At 37.1% G+C, this 17,972-nt stretch overlaps 1 protein-coding gene across 1 annotated transcript; it reads left to right on the forward strand.

Moving 5' to 3' along the window:
* Nucleotides 1-2,566: 2,566 nt before the first annotated feature.
* LOC127660841 (chitin synthase chs-2-like) lies at nt 2,567-15,955 on the forward strand. The gene is made up of 19 exons (XM_052151276.1): nt 2,567-2,616; nt 5,302-5,437; nt 6,296-6,481; nt 6,835-7,901; nt 8,016-8,114; nt 8,355-8,519; nt 8,636-8,783; nt 8,892-8,957; nt 9,508-9,742; nt 11,197-11,397; nt 11,627-11,911; nt 12,527-12,706; nt 12,811-13,354; nt 13,438-13,577; nt 13,668-14,011; nt 15,114-15,224; nt 15,332-15,549; nt 15,669-15,735; nt 15,848-15,955. The coding sequence occupies exons 1-19, from the start codon at nt 2,570-2,572 to the stop codon at nt 15,920-15,922; spliced, it is 4,314 nt and encodes a 1,437-aa protein (XP_052007236.1). The 5' UTR covers nt 2,567-2,569; the 3' UTR covers nt 15,923-15,955.
* Nucleotides 15,956-17,972: the final 2,017 nt, after the last annotated feature.

The following is a 17,972-nucleotide window of genomic DNA, read 5'->3' on the forward strand; positions in this document are numbered from 1 at the left end:
GTCACTGGTTCGAGCCCCACAGCCATGACCATTTTTTCCTTGAGCAAGGCACTTAACTCCAGGTTGCTCCCGGGAGATTGTCCCTGTAATAAGTGCATTGTAAGTCGCTTTGGATAAAAGTGTCTGCCAAATGCATAAATGTAAATGTAAGAAACAAAACGAAATCGGATTTATTAATTCGTTAAAATCTTGACCTCGACCATTGCTCTCCTGAGCGCGGTCATGAGAGTGCACGAGAGCAGCAGTCACGCTGCACCCTCTCACGACATTGTGTGTTCAAGCAGGAACTTGCTTTATTGTTGCTATCATTAATATTTTAAGATGTTCACATCATCATATTTATATACATGAAACTTATCAAAGGCAACTGAACTTGGTTATAAAGAATCATTAATTGTAGCACATGTAGCCGCACTAAAATTAACTGTTTTGTATTTTCTTGTGGCTCATCCTGTAACTGTATTATTATTATTAAATTAGGTATCCTGTAATATTTGTATTTTTTTACAAATATTCATAACTGATACAGCATAATTTAAAGGATATAAACAGATTGACACTCTAAGTGTACATGGAGGGGTAGATATGGGCGGTTCTTTGTCTTAACCAAGGGTGTAGGTTTTGTTCATATTCAAAGGTGTTTTTGTCAATACTTTTTTTCACTTACTGACCAAATCATCTTGGGTTACTTAACTGTAACCCCTGTTCCCTGATAAAAGCGGAACAAGATCCTGCGCTGATTTAGTGCTTTGGGAACGTCTTTAGGAGTGACCAGCTGTGAATATCTGTGCAACATGTCAATGAAATTGACCAATGTATAGCCTCCGCCGGTGACATCATCAGGATACACTGGTAAAGGGGCTATAACTAGAGGCGCCACAGGTGCATCTTCAGGTATTTTGTCTGAAGAGCAGTCCTGGGGCATCTTCAGTGTGGTCATCATCTCGTTCCGCTTTTATCAGGGAACAGGGGTTGCAGTTAAGTAACCCAAGGCGTTCCCTATCAAAAAGCTACACTGTGATTCTGCGCTGATTTAGCGCTTTGGGAACGATAATACCCACGCCGCCGCACTGTGCATGTCCCTACCATCCCAACCTAAATCTTCACCTATGGTCTTGACACAGACACACAGCTCTGATTCACTGTATTTAATTGTAGTATTTTCCTGGTCAGCTGCTTGTACAGGAAACTAATAAATTACATGCCAGATGAAAGTTATGTACCTTGTGTTTGTGTGTCTTTGTTACATAAAAAGAATGAATATTTTATATAACAGATGTTCACATACATATACAGGGTTATGTCAGTAAGCATCTTTATCTATTTATTGTGCAATAAACAGTCGTGCGTAATTTTTCATAAGCTTCTATTAGTGATAAAACTTTACGATCATCCTCACCCTTGGACTTGACCACGTTTCCCAGAACATCTTCATAAATGATGGAATCAATATATGAGTGTCTTAAGTGAGGATTTATTTATTTGTTCTTTCAGTATTGTACTTTTCAGATCACTTTTGAAATTTAGCTTGAGACCAATGTCTCTACAGTATGTGTGTGTGTGTGTGGATGTCATAAAATTGTGTTGCAGGTTATATAAACTAGAACTTTATTAATAACGATGAGCTTATCGTCATTTGTTAATCAGATTAGATCAATAATTTTAAGTATCAAGAGTATAAATAACAAGGGTGTGTTTGTGTGTTTAAAAGTCATTGTGTTTAATGTTTTCCTTTTTGAGACAAAATATATTGTTGAAATGAAGAGCTGTACTCTGTAAGAAGGGAAACAGGGCTGGACTGGGAAGAGAAATCAGCCAGGGATTTTACATAGCAACTGGCCCCTCATGGCCGACCCACCGGACCCCTCGGTTCTCCTGATGACCAAAGTGTGTCGGCCCACCGGGAAAATGCCTTGTACGCCAGATTACCAGTGCAGCCCTGAAGGGATATGTGCAGTTGTTGCTATAAAGTTATTTCTACCTGATCTGACCATTTAGATGACTTTTTTTCGGAGTAACCTCATCAGGTTGATTCACTCATAATAATATTTTTGACTTGAATAGAACCAATTCATTTAGATATTACCCCAGGAAGCACATTTAGGTTACCAGAGAAAACATTACTTTACACTGTATTTCTTTTCAATATTGTATGTTTATTATTTATTTTATTCCTATCATTAATAGATCATTGTACAGTATTAGATGACAGCTTATAGAGCTCCTGAAAATGTTTCTCTTGCTTTAATTGAGGCATGAAATGAGAAATGATTGATTTATTCAAGACTTCCCTTTAGTATTTCCTTGCAATATTTCTACCTATCTCTCTTCTTCAGATGGAATATTGTGATGATGTTAAACTTTGCTCCAGGTCAGGAATATGGTTTCCTATCAGGGCTGTAATAAGGATGTTCGATTGAGATGAAACTCACAGATCTTTGAACCCTTTTATGACCATGAAAGCGCTGAGATTCCACCCATTATTCAAGAAGTGATTAAAGTCAAACTGTCTCTGGTAACCACAACATAACTGAACGCTGGTTAATGGAGTAACTGAGAGCGTTTAGATATGGAGGAACTCAAGCAAAGGGGACGCAAGCGGGAAGGGCGACACAGGTAAAAATCAAATACTTACAGTCACTTATGAATTCTTTTTTAAATTGTAACAAGGAATGTTCTGTTCTTGAATACAGATATGTCCGATTCTTTATTTAAACATAGTGAATCTATTCATAGGGCAACATAAATTAGTAAAATACACTATCAAGATATTAAGTTAATCAAGATACATTTTAATGCTCTTTGGTACCACAATCAAAAGTAGTTGCACGTAATAATGGTTCTGTGTCCTTGACCAGTGTTTGCTGTTACATTTTAAATAAGGGAACTAGTAGATATGCATATTAAATAAAAAAATAAAGGAACTAAAGAAAATAAATGACTGTACCCTCAATAAACTCTTGGTGTTGAAGAACTGTAGGAATTATATTTTGGGTACAAACAAACACACACACACACACACACACACACACACACACACACACACACACACACACACACACACACACACACACACACACACACACACAAATAATACAAATAAATATTTTTTAAATAAATAAGCTTGCAAAATGCAGTAATTAAACTACAGTTAAGCGACCCTTTTGATAAAGTAGTTATGTGCTCAACATATCAACAACAAAAATGACACTATTTAAGGCAGAACTGTCTTTTTAAATATATAGCATGTTTAACATTAGTTAATGCATTACGTATGATGAACTTACAATGAACAATATTTTTTACAGCATGGATTTATCTTGGTTAATGTTGATTTATGAAAATATAATTGTTCAATGTTAGTTCAGAATGCATTCTTGTTAACATGTACAACTTTTAATTTTTTTAAAATTATTATTATAAGCTGAAATGAATATTAACCAATAAATGTCAAAGTGTTTTTATTTGTTAGTTAATGTTAAATAATGTAGTTTACTAATGTTAACAAATGCAACCTTAATACAATCCGTTACCAGAGTATTTTCGTGAAACAGAAATAATGTGGATCCTAATTAGTGTTACAGCATTCAGTTAACCAGATCATTTTAAACTAAACACGACTAATAAATATAAATTAAATAAAACTAGAAACACCCTTATGATATAACTATTATAGATAAAAAGTACTATATAAAAATATAGTAATAAACAGCCGCATTGAACAATATATTTTGGTACAAAAATATGTCAAATGTCACTGAAACATCAATTTATCTGACTTCCCAAAACTAATTTTGAGGCAGGAGAGTTTAGAACATTTTACATGTGTTTTTTGTTTGTTGGGTCAGCTCACTCAGCTGTGTGTGCATAACAGCGTAACATTAAAAACAGTGAAGTTTTGTCACATTTCACCACTATTTATTATGAAAATGAGCAAGTGTTGTCAAGTTAGCAGCATTGCTAGTTTGAGTTAAACCTCAATGATAGTTATTTATTATTGATGTATATTAGCCTTATACTGCTGTATCACCTCTCAAATACTCTTTCAAAACAGCTAATAGCCACTTGTTTCTGGATCAGTACTCTCAATTAGTGTAATATCTATGATACTTGCTACCAGTCCAGCATCACAATTCACTCTTCAATCTATCCCATCAGAAAGAGCAACAAGGTAGCTAGAACTCAAACCAACAATGTCAAAATCAATTCAGAGTTTTTGGTTGGGACATTGGAACTTTATTTTAGCATTTCTTGACATCATTTTAGACATGTCTAAATCTACACCCAGGGTTGGGAGGGTTACTTTTGAAATGTATTCCACTACAGATTACATAATACATTCTGTAAAATGTCATTTGTAACATATTCCGTTAGATTACTCAAGGCTAGTAACGCATTCTAAATACTTTGGATTACTTCTTCAGCACTGGTAGATATTTGCACTTATTTTGTGTATAAAAACTCTGTCAGTACATTAAGACAAAATACACACATTAAAAATACATTCTCTGAAAAAGCTAAATATCTTATGTAATGTTGTTTCTAAAATAACATAAATCAAATTGATCTTGTTTTAAGGATTTTTTTAAATATTTTTACAGGAAAACAATACAAAAATTATTATCAAGAATAACAAGAAATAACATTATAATCCAACATGTATTGTTTTGATAAAAAAAATATGATGGTGTCCGGTAACGTGTAAAATGTAAAATGGCTAGAAATAGCATTTTATCTTAGCGTAAAGCTGACAGTGTACACTGGTTTATTTCTATTTCTGCTGCTCCAAACTTACTTCAAACAAACTTCTCTGTCTGCTCGTATGAATGTAACACATCATAAGAAAGTGTTTCCCCGCTGTTCAAATGCACTTTGGATCATTTATATGGAGAAATGTTTTCCATCTTTTAATATTAAATGAAACAAATGACAATAAAAAGTAATCTCTTCAGTAATCAAAAAACATTTTGAATGTAACTGTATTCTGATTACCAGTGATTTAAATTGTAACTGTAGTGGAATTTTGTATTTTAAATACGTAATCCTGTTACATGTATTCATTTACTCCCCAACCCTGTATACCACTATGGTTTCACCTACAAATGGCCAATGTTAGATGTGCACAAGGTGATTGAATTAACTGAATACATTTGTTTTTGCATTTATGCATGTGGGAAACGCATTCATTATAATTATTGTTGTGTGTTATTGAGCTGATGGAATCAAGCTCCATTTCATTGCTCCAATGAAACAAGTTCCATTGTCAAAATATTTGGTCTTTTATAAATACCATCTTCACAGAGACACCTGGGACCCGTTCCAGCTGAACCCTATCGGAGCCGAGAAAGAGCAGAAGAGAACATGCTTTGCATTGCTGCAGAACCTGGTGACCTTTATTGTGGGTCTGCTGGTGTTGGTCAGCGCTGTCTTGAGCAAGGTGAATCAGCAGCTGTCTATCAATGATTATTGATGTGATTATGTTATTACATGATAATCAATAATTATAGAGGTTAATAGCACCCCACCCATCACTGTTTTATCACAGTGTGATTGCCGTCTCCATGGTGTCATGTATGTTTGCGGGGATTCATGACGGCACAGAAAGTTCCTGGCACAAATATGGGATCCGTTTAGAGGCACTGAGTGGTTGAATTATTGATACTGTATATTTTCTCATCTGACATCTAAAAATTTTTACTGAAGCGCATTACTTGTAAGGCAAAACATTTTAAGATTTTCATTACATAACCAATTACATTTACAAGCTTGTTTAACCTTGGACTGGGATTCGAGTCCTGAAGAGTACACAAGTCGACACATGAGCCAAAAGGGCCATAAAACGATGTATTTGTAATTCATTTTCCTGTCTCATTTGCTTTTTATGACACTTTCTTTTAGGCTTAAGTTTAAAGTTTAAGGTAGGGAAGTAGGTTTGTAGATTTAAAACTCCATAGCACATTAACATTAATGATGACACAAAAGAACTGCTGAGGTATGTGCAAGGATCCATGTCATATAATTATGCAAAATATATGCTATTCTTTTCACAAGATCAGACTCGCAGTATTACTGAATCATTTACATCAATAGAATACCAAATATCACAAGAGTATACATGGCCTTTAAATGATCAGAATTTGTGCCATTGTTTATAAGCAACATTGCAATTTTTTAGACATTTATTATTTCAGTTGCTAATAGTCAATAATGGTTAGCAAGAAGTTTACCCTGCAGAATTTCTTATGACATTCGCGCTGTGGTCCAGTCAAAGTTAAGGCTGTTCATCTGTATTTAGGGTTCTTTGCTGGTTCTGACCACTCTGTCCAGCCCGAGGTCTTTCAGAAATTCAGTGGACCGGCAGGTCTACACACTTCTGCTGATGTGTGTTCTGGTGACACCAAATCTCCTGGTGTTCCTCAAGTCTCTGTGGAAGTGTGCCTTCAAGAGCTATGTCCCCCCCAACCCAAGGACATTGGGAATTGTGAGTTGATACAGAAACATAGGGTTAAACATTTCTCATGTATGTCATCGACCAGGCAAAGGTGGTCAAGCTGGTTTTTGGAACATGGTAGCTGGTAAGACCATATTGTAGTTCCTCAGTTGCAGTGGTAGTCTACTAGATCGACCTAAGCCCCATGGTAGTCCAGCTGATCAACCTTCTAGACCAGCTAGAAACTACTGTATGTAAAAACTGCTATTATCTGTTTGTTTGTTTTTTCAGCAGGGAAGATTCATACCAGTAGATTGCTTAGTATTAGAAATGGACCACTATTAGACAACATTGTGGTTCCTCCACAGATCACAGAACTCATGATTTTGTGAATGCTTTTGCAGATGTGTGTGATTGAGAGTCTGGTGGCCATTGGGAGTGCAATCTTGGTGCTCATCGTGATGCCTCAGTTTGATATCCTCACAAACCTCTGCATCCCTGGAGGTGTCTGCATATTGTCCTCTGTCCTCCAGATCGTCTTTCGCCTGCAGAAGGAGAGCTGGATGATCATCTACCCCATATGCTCCCTCATCCTGGTGCTCAGCGGTTACACTTTACTAATAGTGGACTACTATGTGAGAATTTCCTCTTTTGTCACGCAAGATGTTTACATATATGTCGGCATTGCTATTTTCGCATCTCTGCTGGTTTCTCTGAACTGGTGGGAGAACCCATTACAGGCCAGTAACAACATTCAGGAGATGCTTAGTGAATTAGATGGTTCCAGAGACGTTGTTTATCTCGTGACCAGTTTCGTTAGAATCGTCATCACGATGGGGGTGTACTTTCTTTATTACTGCCTGATTGCAGAGGAAAAAATTGACTGGACCGCATACACCAAAGCCGAAGGCGCAGTAGAGATCGGCCTGGTGGTATTTTTCCTGCAAGCGTTCTGCTCGGCAGCGTGCCACTGGTTTGGAGTCGTGGCCTGCAAGATCCATGCAGTGCGATTTGCTTTTGCCCTCCCGGTTTCACTCGCTGGTCCAGCCACACTAATCCTGGGAATAACACTTTTCTTGACGCAAGCTGACAGTTTATCTAATTTAACTAAAGATTACGTGTATAATTTTGACAACATTACCAATCCAATTTGGCCATTCTGTTTTAAACTTCAACATATTAAGGAGGCGAACAGCACCCTGGCTGTGATGCTGGAAATTACCAACAGTATTTGTCAGACGTCACTCAATAGTTCATATGAAATGTGGCCTTTTGCAATGCTGGCGCTTGAGGGGGTCTGTATGTGGCTCGGGCTCATGGCATGCACATATTACGTGTGGAGAATAAGGGTACAGAGAATTGAACGTACATCACAGCTGTTTGTACGTAGACTGTATGAATCTGCCTTTATCGATCTGTCTCTGCTGCTCAACACCAAAATGAAAGTTGTCCGGACGAAAAACAAGGAAAGGTACATACAAATCATATCATGATATATATTAAATGAAGTCCAATTCTGTAAAAAGTGCATTGACATTAATTGATACAGATTTTGTAATATTTTTCATTTATTTTTGTCATGTAGTAGTAGTGATGATATGCAAAACTGTGTCATTTACCTCTGTGCAACAATGTGGCATGAAACATATGATGAGATGCTGAAAATCTTGACCTCAATGTTCAGGTATTTATACACTGATGTATGATGATTAGTGATACTATAGCTCAATCGGTAGAGCATATAATGACACTTGCATTTACCAAGGCCATAAGTTTGATTCCCAGGAAAAACATAACCTGACAAAATGTATAGCTTAAACTTTGTATAAAAGCAACTGCCAATAGCATAGAATTTATAAAAACTGTATCACAGCTCTGTTGTTTTGTACTTTTGCTTGATGGTACATTATTTGTTGGACATCAGATTGGACAGATACAGAGGGGATCCCAAGGAGGAACACAAGGATTGCTTTGACTTTGAATGCCATATTTATGTTGATGATGCCTTCATGAAAGAAAAAGAGACAGAGAAAAAGCTGGTCAACTCATACGTTTGCGACCTTATACATGTTGTCATGGAGGTATACAGGTAAGGAAAAGGTTACCTGTCCATTATCACTGCATAGTATTTGACTTTGATCAGAATGTCTGAAAACTGCTGATGATAATGATATTGTACATTTAATTTCACCGTTTCTCCCTAAGGGTATTTACAAATAAGGAGCCCGATGAGGTTTCAATAATTGAAACTCCATATGGAGGTCGACTTGTGTTTGTAATGCCAGAGGGAAACATGCTTTATGTTCATCTGAAAGACAAACAAATGATTCGGAACAAAAAGCGATGGTCACAGGTGAGCTTTAATGTCTTATTCCTCACTGTGATTAATTATTCAGAAACTTTGAAACTTAAAGCAAATACAGGTATATTTAGTGAAACCAAAATCAATGTCCATTTTCAGATCATGTACCTGTATTACCTGCTAGGCTGGAAAGGATATAATGTCAAAAACCCTCAGAAAATAACAGTAAGTTTTTCTGTCTTTTTTAAATCATTCATTAGTGGTGTTTGATAAGGCAAGTATCGCTATTCAAATTCTTACACTGAAAATTGAATTGAACAAATCCCTAACACAAGTATTTGTGCTACGGACATGAATGATATCTCAAATGACATGGCTTGTTGAGGAATGATGCTACTTTTCTAAGTGATCAGACTTTTGTGATTCTGATTTTCATGTGGTGGACAATAAAACAAATTCAAAGACATTGAAAAATTGAAAGAGAGACTTGAGCCACATCTAGAAACCATATCAGAGACTTGAGGGTGGATTTTTTTGACTTGGGCCAGTAAGCAACCACCTGAACACCTTAGCAACAGCATAGCAATGTCTTGGCAATCACCAGAACCCCCTAGCAACTGCATAGCAACACACTAGCATTGTGGTAGTGAGTTTTGCACAAGCAAGCAACCACTCATATTTTATTTGGAAATGCAAAATCTAGTTGTCACATTACATTACTGTACTGCTTAAAACCGGAAGATAACTGAGATCTTTCCTTTGTGTGTTGTTACAGAGACAAAATAACCCGTGTCGTGCCAGTCTCATATCATTAGATGGAGAGAGTTATCTGCTTCCTGCTCATGATAATGACAGTAAGAGGAAGCATATATCTGATGACAACACATATATCATGGCCCTGGACGGAGACACAGACTTCCAACCGGGTGCTCTGATTCTGCTCGTCGACCGTCTGAGAATGTATGACAACGTAGGAGCAGCCTGTGGACGCATTCACCCCACTGGAATGGGTAAAAAAAAAATCACCTTTTTTGAAAAGGAAAGAAAGAACTACACAAAGTCCATGTACATAAATCCTGACAGCACTTTGGCAATCTACATCATACCTGCCAACATTCACGTTTTTCCCGGGAGTCTCCCGTATTTCACACCCATCTCCCACCCCCTCCCGTTTTGTTATTTCTCCTGGGAAACTCCGTAATTTGTATGGCCCAAACCTCGTTATATGAATAATCACATCAATATGTTATTCCAAGGTTGTCCAGTTGCCAGATCTTGTATGAAACGCATCCTATTTACACAATCGACACATCCTACACATTTCAACCCATTTGTGACCTCAATCTGGTTGCCAGTTGCGCTGTTGATATCTGCGCAGGTTGTAGACGCCGGAAGTTGAATCAAGCATCACTGGTAGATGGGAGGAGAAGAATCTATTTAGGAAAAAACTAAATATGTAAATATAACAACAGCTGGACGGAAGAATTTTATTTCATATCTCGAGGAAATATCGCCAATATCCATGCCTTTTGCAAATTGTGTCGCACTGATTTTAATATCGGACACGATGGGAAAAATTACATTACTCAGCACATTAAATCACAATGACACAAACACAATGTATTTGTATTTAGCCTGCCTCTGCCATCCTGCAACCTGCAAAGGTTTCACATGTTAAAACAAGATTTAATGGAGTTTTACAATTACAAATATACAATTCACTCTTGGCACTTCAAGATTTACTGTATGCTGCACCACACTGTGAAATGTGTAGAAAGATTTATTCAAAATGATTTGATAAGTAATCTTAATAAAACCCCATTTACAATCTGACAACAATCGTGAGCTATCGTAAAGTCAAACCCAGAGTATAAAAGTGCTCATTTTCTGTGTTTGCAAAGAGTGATATGACCAACATATGTTATCACAGTATGAGTCATGATATATCATATTGTAATTTGAACTGCCAATTCAACAGAAAAAAAATGTCAATGTATTTATTGACCATGTGGTAAGGTTTACTTTTGGATAATCCTGTGAATTAAATACTTTACAAATGAAAAGTACTTCATCTCATTTTACCATTTTTTGACATCAGGGCAAAAACAGCTTCAAATCATGTAATTTCACTTAAATCACTTAAATTGAGCAGTACAACTATTCTAATAATATACATTATAAAACAGATTGTTCTGATTATAAATTCTGATTGGATGATCTGCATTTTACGTCATTGTAAAAGAGAAAAAATAAACACACCTGTGACCGCACACCAATTGAATTATATAGTAATGTGGCAAGTTGTGATGTTGCTCTGGAACAATAAACAACCAAACTCGACTTTGTGTTGTGTTTATTAACACCCGTTAATGACACATTACCACTACATTTTTATCATTCTTCAAACCTGAGTTGGTTCCTCAAGTGACTCATGTTCATTGGTACTGTGAATGTGATGTTACAGGACCGATGGTGTGGTACCAGAAATTTGAGTATGCAGTAGGTCACTGGCTTCAGAAGACAGCAGAGCACGTGTTTGGGTCGGTTCTGTGCAGTCCAGGATGTTTCAGTCTGTTCAGAGGTTCTGCTCTTATGGACGATAACGTCTTGAAACGATACACCACCAAAGCCTCCAGAGCTTCTGAGTATGTGCAGTATGATCAAGGTAAGTACACAGCAAATCACAACATCATGTATTGTGTCAACTGCATATGCAATCCGACTAGCAAGCTATAGAGTCTTATGTTAGATGATTAGCAGAGGAGAAAATTACATTTCAGATCAGGCCTTCCCCTCACTGGAATGAATATTTGAAGAAAGAAACAAAGCTAAAATATTTGTTTTATAGCATATGGTGTTCTGAATATAATTCTGTATGAATCTTTAAACTGTAGGCGAGGACCGCTGGCTGTGCACTCTTCTTCTGCAACAGGGCTGGAGGGTGGAGTATAATGCTGCCTCAGATGCGTACACCAACTCCCCTCAAGAGTTCAAAGAGTTCTACAACCAGAGACGACGATGGGGTCCTTCGACACTGGCCAACACTCTGGACCTGCTCCACAGCGGGACAGAAACAGTGAAGAGGAACGCCTCTATATCCATGCTGTACATCTTGTACCAGATTTTCACCGTGGCCTCTTCCATCCTGGGACCTGCGTCTGTTACCCTTATGATAGCAGGTACAGATTCAAAGATCTTGTAATCCAACTTGAGGGTTTTCAATAACTGCCCTGTTGAAAAATCCATCTTAAACCAACTTCTGATGGTTTATAAAAGGTTAAATATAGTAAATTATGGTCATTAAGTCAGTTAAGGTGGTTGATTAATTGGGCTGGAAGACCATCTCAAATTGCCTGAGTGGGTTAACCATGTTCCAAAACAATGCTTGATCTAGTTGACTAACTTCCTCTCCTTACAACCTAATTTTCCAGCTGGGTGAGGTTTTAATATAATATATTATAACTTTTAATATAGATACAATTCAGTAATACAGTGAAAATATTTAATTGATCTTCACGGTTTGATGATTTTTTTTTCACATTTATTTTATCATGTTTAGTAACGTTTTATGGTGTTTGTCCAAAGATTTTGTTTCAGAGGTTTAATATTCTTAAGCATGCATAACAATAATGTTTTGTGGAACTGTAAAGTTGTAAAAATTATGGTGCAAAGTCTGGCCATGTTTGATTATCTAAATAATAAACGTTATCAAACCACAGGTGAAACGAAGGCCTGTTCACCGTTCTGCAAGCTTGATAAACAATAAAATGTAATTTTCTTTTTTCCATTTTTAGGAGCTTTTCAATTTGTGTTTGGAGTTCCAGGCACTCTTTCCATTATAATTGCTGTTCTACCTCCAGTGGTTTACATGATCATATGTTTTACTGCCAAACCCAACTTCCAAATCACCATCGCCGCCATTCTCAGTGTCATATACGCATTCCTAATGACCGCGTCCTTCTTTTCCATTATTGGTAACCATTGCCAGTTTTTTTTATGATATATCATGTTTTTTCTTAGTAGTACATGTTGCTTTGGAAATGAGGGATATTCATTCTCATGAGACTTCTTATTTTAGGTGACATGGTTATACAAGGAACATTCATAACTCCGACTGGACTCTTCCTGGTGTCTGGTGCCATTATGTACATGGTGACGGCCATCCTTCACCCACAAGAGTGCACCTTGATCATCTATGGTCTCATGTACTTTATCTGTATTCCCAGTGGCTATCTCCTCCTCACAATATATTCTCTAGTCAACATGCACATCGTATCTTGGGGCACTCGAGAATCTACCAAGGCCAAGGAGGAAAAAAAGCAAGTGGGTGTATGCAATCGTGACTGCAAACTTTGCTGCTGGGATGTGAAAATCCAAGTCACCCAAGAGACGGAAAATCTAGTCCTTCAACAAATCCAGCAAGCCATCAATCTAAATTCACATGCTGCCAAAACTGAGCCCAAGGAGCCAACCGTTCAGAACACACATGAAAGTCCAAACAGCTTACACACTGAAAAAAACATCCTGGACTACAATGAAGAGAAGAGTTATAAAACAGACGGGTACAAAGAGAGTCTTCCAGACAGCAAGGAAAAAGACATCGACAAAGACTCTGAGAGAAGGTAAAGAATGTGAACATGCGTTTAAATTTGAATTATAATGAATGTGCAAATGGTTGATCCCTCTTACAAAAAATACATTACAGTGGGAGTTCCAAAAGCTGTGAGAAAAAAATGGATGCATTAAATGATGACACAGACTATGATGATGATGACGATGATTATGATGACGGCGATGATTATGATTACATTCTTAATGAGGCAAAGGAAGTTGTGCCTGAGAGTGGTAAGAGATAACATCTCATCTTCTGTACTGTATGTAGAATAGGTGTTTGCATGGTATAATTATAGAAGTTGCTGTACTTTAAATGGACAGACTGGGTGGAGCCTGTGAAGACAGAGTTTCTGAAGAAACTGACCTATGCAAACCTAAAGAGAAACCTTCAGGAGCAGATTCGATACACTCTGAGGAACAAGAACCAGGAGGACCTGTGTGAAGAGCTGGTGCTGATGCTCACGGATACTCTGAACGGGGAGCTGAGGTATAAAGTGGGTCCCGAAGACGTGTTGACCATCAGTCAGCTCGAAGAACTGCAGTATGCGTTGAATGAAGCGGCCAGACGCATACTGAAGACCAACCGCATGGAGAGACTGGAACGACGTGTCAAGAGGGGTATTGAAAGGACGCTTGTGGCTCCACAGATTGAGAAACTTTCTGAGGTAAAGTTCTGCGGAAGCTTTATGCTTAACGTGATTCTCACGACTAAGTACCTGGACAATATCTTTTGTTGGTCCTGAAACAACATTCCTGATAAACACAGTCCTAATCTCTACACTAACTCAACCTAATCATTAACTCTCCTAATCAGAAGTAAATGATAGGTTGATAATGTTGTTCAAACCTCTAACCCAACCTAGTTTCAGCCTCAGATGGCACGACCACAGCCATCCCCTTGTAGATCTTTTATTATGGTATACTGCATCTCAGAAAACCCCACCACTAAACTGCACATAATGACAAAACCGGCTGATTTATCACTTTACATGTCAGTTACATGGCTCTTCCTGTCTAAGTGGGCGGTTCTTGATCAGTTTAAGCTCCCATTAGCCCCAGACCTAGTGTAATTTTAGTCAAAATGCTATGCGTGAGCTTTGCACGAATTCACATACTGTCAGAGTATGCACTGCATTAGATGAAGAACCTAATTCTCTGCGTTAATAAAATGTGTTTTTAAGTAATGCTAGCAAGAGGAGAAAAGATTTGTTGACCTGACAATGCAGGTAAGTATTATGAATGCATTCCCAGACAAAATTAATTTGAGAACATGGGCATTGTCCTGTGACCTGAACATTTACCACAATGAATAACTTTCCTGGTATACACAGATGAAAAGAGGACCTCCGGATGTAGTAGGTCATCTGGGTATTTTTCACCTGCTGTTGTATGAATACTGAGGATCCGGATATACTATTAACTTAACATACTGCTTTTGGCATTATAAAGAACGAAAGTATACATATTTGGATGTTAGGTAGGTGTAAACCTAACTGTACACATTTTCCTGTCCCTAAAATAGGATTAGTTGATAGGAATTTGTTCCAATGCCAAGAACATATTGTACTTAGCAAAATCATGATGAGCAATTAAAGATTTATTGGTAGTGTTATGTTTAGGACTACAGTTATGGCTTGGAATACATTCATATCAACCCTCAGATTTTATTTATAGGTTATGTGTATAAGGTTAGGTTTAAGTTTATGGTTTAGTAGAAATTATTTCATGATAAACTTTCATATGAAACTGTTTCACTATTTTTAACAGGATGAGACTGATTTCTGGAATAAGCTGATAGAGCGCTATCTACTGCCCATAGTAGATGACAAAGCTCATCTGGAGGAGGTGACACGAGAACTGAAGTCTCTACGAAACAAGGTAATGCTTGCAAATGAATAATGATTTTTCCACTATATTATAATAATAATAATTTCATACAGAAAAAACTCATTTAAACTCATGATTTCCTGTTCTCTGTTTTACAGGGAGTATTTTTGTACTTCATAATTAATGTCTTGTGGGTTGTGGCAACGTTTTTCCTTCAAGCCATCGGCGGCGATGTTCTTAGTATTAAGATTCCAAAATACCTTGCAAACGGATCGTTGGCAGCTGAGCCTTTGAAGGTGGAGCCTTTGAGTTTGATGTTCTTGCTGTCTTTTGCCGTTCTTCTAATCGTTCAGTTCTTGGCTATGCTCTACCACAGGTATAACACTCATCACGAGCTCACAAATAACTAATTATATTCGCAAACCATTCATTTAATTTGAACTATACTGTACCTTGAGCATTTGTGATGTTAAGGCCTGTTGTGCCCCATTACAGAGTCTACACCCTCATCCACGTGGTATCATACAGGAGCACAGAGAAAGACTACAAAGAGAGAAATGAGGTGTGTTGTTTACCCATGTTTTACTTTCTTTCCTCCACATAGAGACTGTACTTTACATTCATATGCATTTAAACTGAGTTCATGGCTTTCTAATCATTCCTTTGCTTTGCAGGAAGAGGATGATGATGCATTGATCCTGGAGAATCAAATCGCCAATGGTCTTATAATCACTAGTGATGACTTATGAAACTGTTGCGAATTTCATGTTTTCATACTTGCCAATGACTCGTTAACATTTGCATGCACACATTTACACTTGTAGGTTAGTCTTTCAATGATCCGTCATGCTTAATAAGGAAAACAATGCAGCCAGATTAACATCAAATCATTTTGAACGTGTTTCTGTAAATTTGTGCTCTTAATAATACATTTTCCTACACAGAATGGTTTCCTTACTAGAATAGCATTTGCATATTTTTTTCTCTGTTCTTGTTCTATGTTTTAGTTTTTCTGGAAATTATATTTATAGGGAAACACAAAGGAACTGTGTAGATTGTAAAATAAAAATAAATCTGTAGTGTTCTACAATATTTCATAACAACAATATGCAAACAGAGTTGATTGCACTGTTGCTCTGCAAGACACCGCTGATAATATTCAACACTGTTAGTTTTCTTATCACACTCACTGACTCACTGAAATCCCAGCTGACTTATCAATAATATATTAGCCAGACTTTTAAGAGCATATTTGTCAGTTCTGACATCTGTTTCCCAGAGCGTAACATTCCACTGCATTTTCTTTGAAAAATGCTGAATTTGATAAATCTCACAAAAACAGTCTGGGTCATATTTCATACCAAAATATAAAAGAATATTAAACATGAAGAAAATGAAGCTTACTTCTGGGACTATTAAGAACCATTTTTACCATATGACATTATTTGTGTATTCATAGTTACAACTACGTGCACTTTTACTACACTGCAATAAAAGTACTGTAATGATGAAATGATGTATCATTTAAATCTCTAAACAGGTAGTGTATCAAATACTAATATGATGTATAACAGTTTTTTTATGTATATAATATATTGATTTTTTATTAATTGTATTTTCCCCATAATGATAATGAGAACTGGTTGGCAGAAACATGGTTTCATTTTCTTAAATTATTTCTATTTTGAGGTTAGATATTCTTGACCGGTTTGGTGAGATTCACCCAAAAATAAAAGTAAATAATGAAATTGGTATAATTTACTTACATAATAATTCAAATTGATTATTAGTAGTTTGGAGCAGTTGGTTGCCCTTAACTACACTAGCCACAAACTTGCCTCAAATTTGCCACTCATCATTTTCAGATGTAAATTAGCTTGTGATTCGCCACAAATGTTTGCCAGAAGTTTGCAGCTCTTCACTGCTAGTGGTGAACCTCCAGCAAACCTTTGGCAACAATGGACAATTTGAGACAAGTTTTCTGGAAAGCTCATTTGCATGTGAAAATGATCAGTGGCAAATTTGTGGCAAGTTTCGCTAATGTAAACGTTTTGGAATATAAACGTGGGAGTATGGTAGAAGTTTCTGTAGATGGCATTTCTGTGGTTTGGCATGTGGGATACTTAACATTACCACAAACCACTTACACAATAGCTACATACACACAGCATCTGGATGTCATTTGTAAATGACCTAAATGTCCGGGATTGGCTTTGATTTCACATTGACGTGATCTTTACAGACGTCATATTCTGTGCATGTGTATTTGACATTAAGGGTGTGTTCACACTTGACAGGTTTGTTTGATTAAAATGAACTCGATTGCTCTGCAGTTCATTTGAACAAGTGTGAACACTGCCATTCTCAACTTGGTTCACTAAGCTAACCGGGACCGTGTGTTCACACTTGTAGTTCGATTCTCTTGGTCCTCTTGGTCCGGACCAAAAAAGAAAATGAAACATTTAGTCCTGGTTCACTTAGCGTTTAGATACAAAACAAAAGGCATCAGGAAAAAGTCACAACCTGATTGAACAGCTTTTATGATGTATATTTTGCGACGGAATTTGCCGAACATTCAAAACAATGCTGGCTGCTGGGCTAAATATGCTCGTTGGATTTATATGCACACACAAACGAAGATATGCTGCAAGGACGGCTGACTGCGGTTCTGATGCCTGTACTGAACTATAATGGGCAATATGATTGATAATATGATAATGGGTTCTTCTATGATGAGAAGAAACAGGTATTCTTGAGGTCAGTATTAGGCAAATTACTTTCTGTTTTTGGTCAATGTTG

This window comes from Xyrauchen texanus, chromosome 20 (genome assembly GCF_025860055.1).
Source record: "Xyrauchen texanus isolate HMW12.3.18 chromosome 20, RBS_HiC_50CHRs, whole genome shotgun sequence".
Taxonomy (NCBI): domain Eukaryota; kingdom Metazoa; phylum Chordata; class Actinopteri; order Cypriniformes; family Catostomidae; genus Xyrauchen; species Xyrauchen texanus.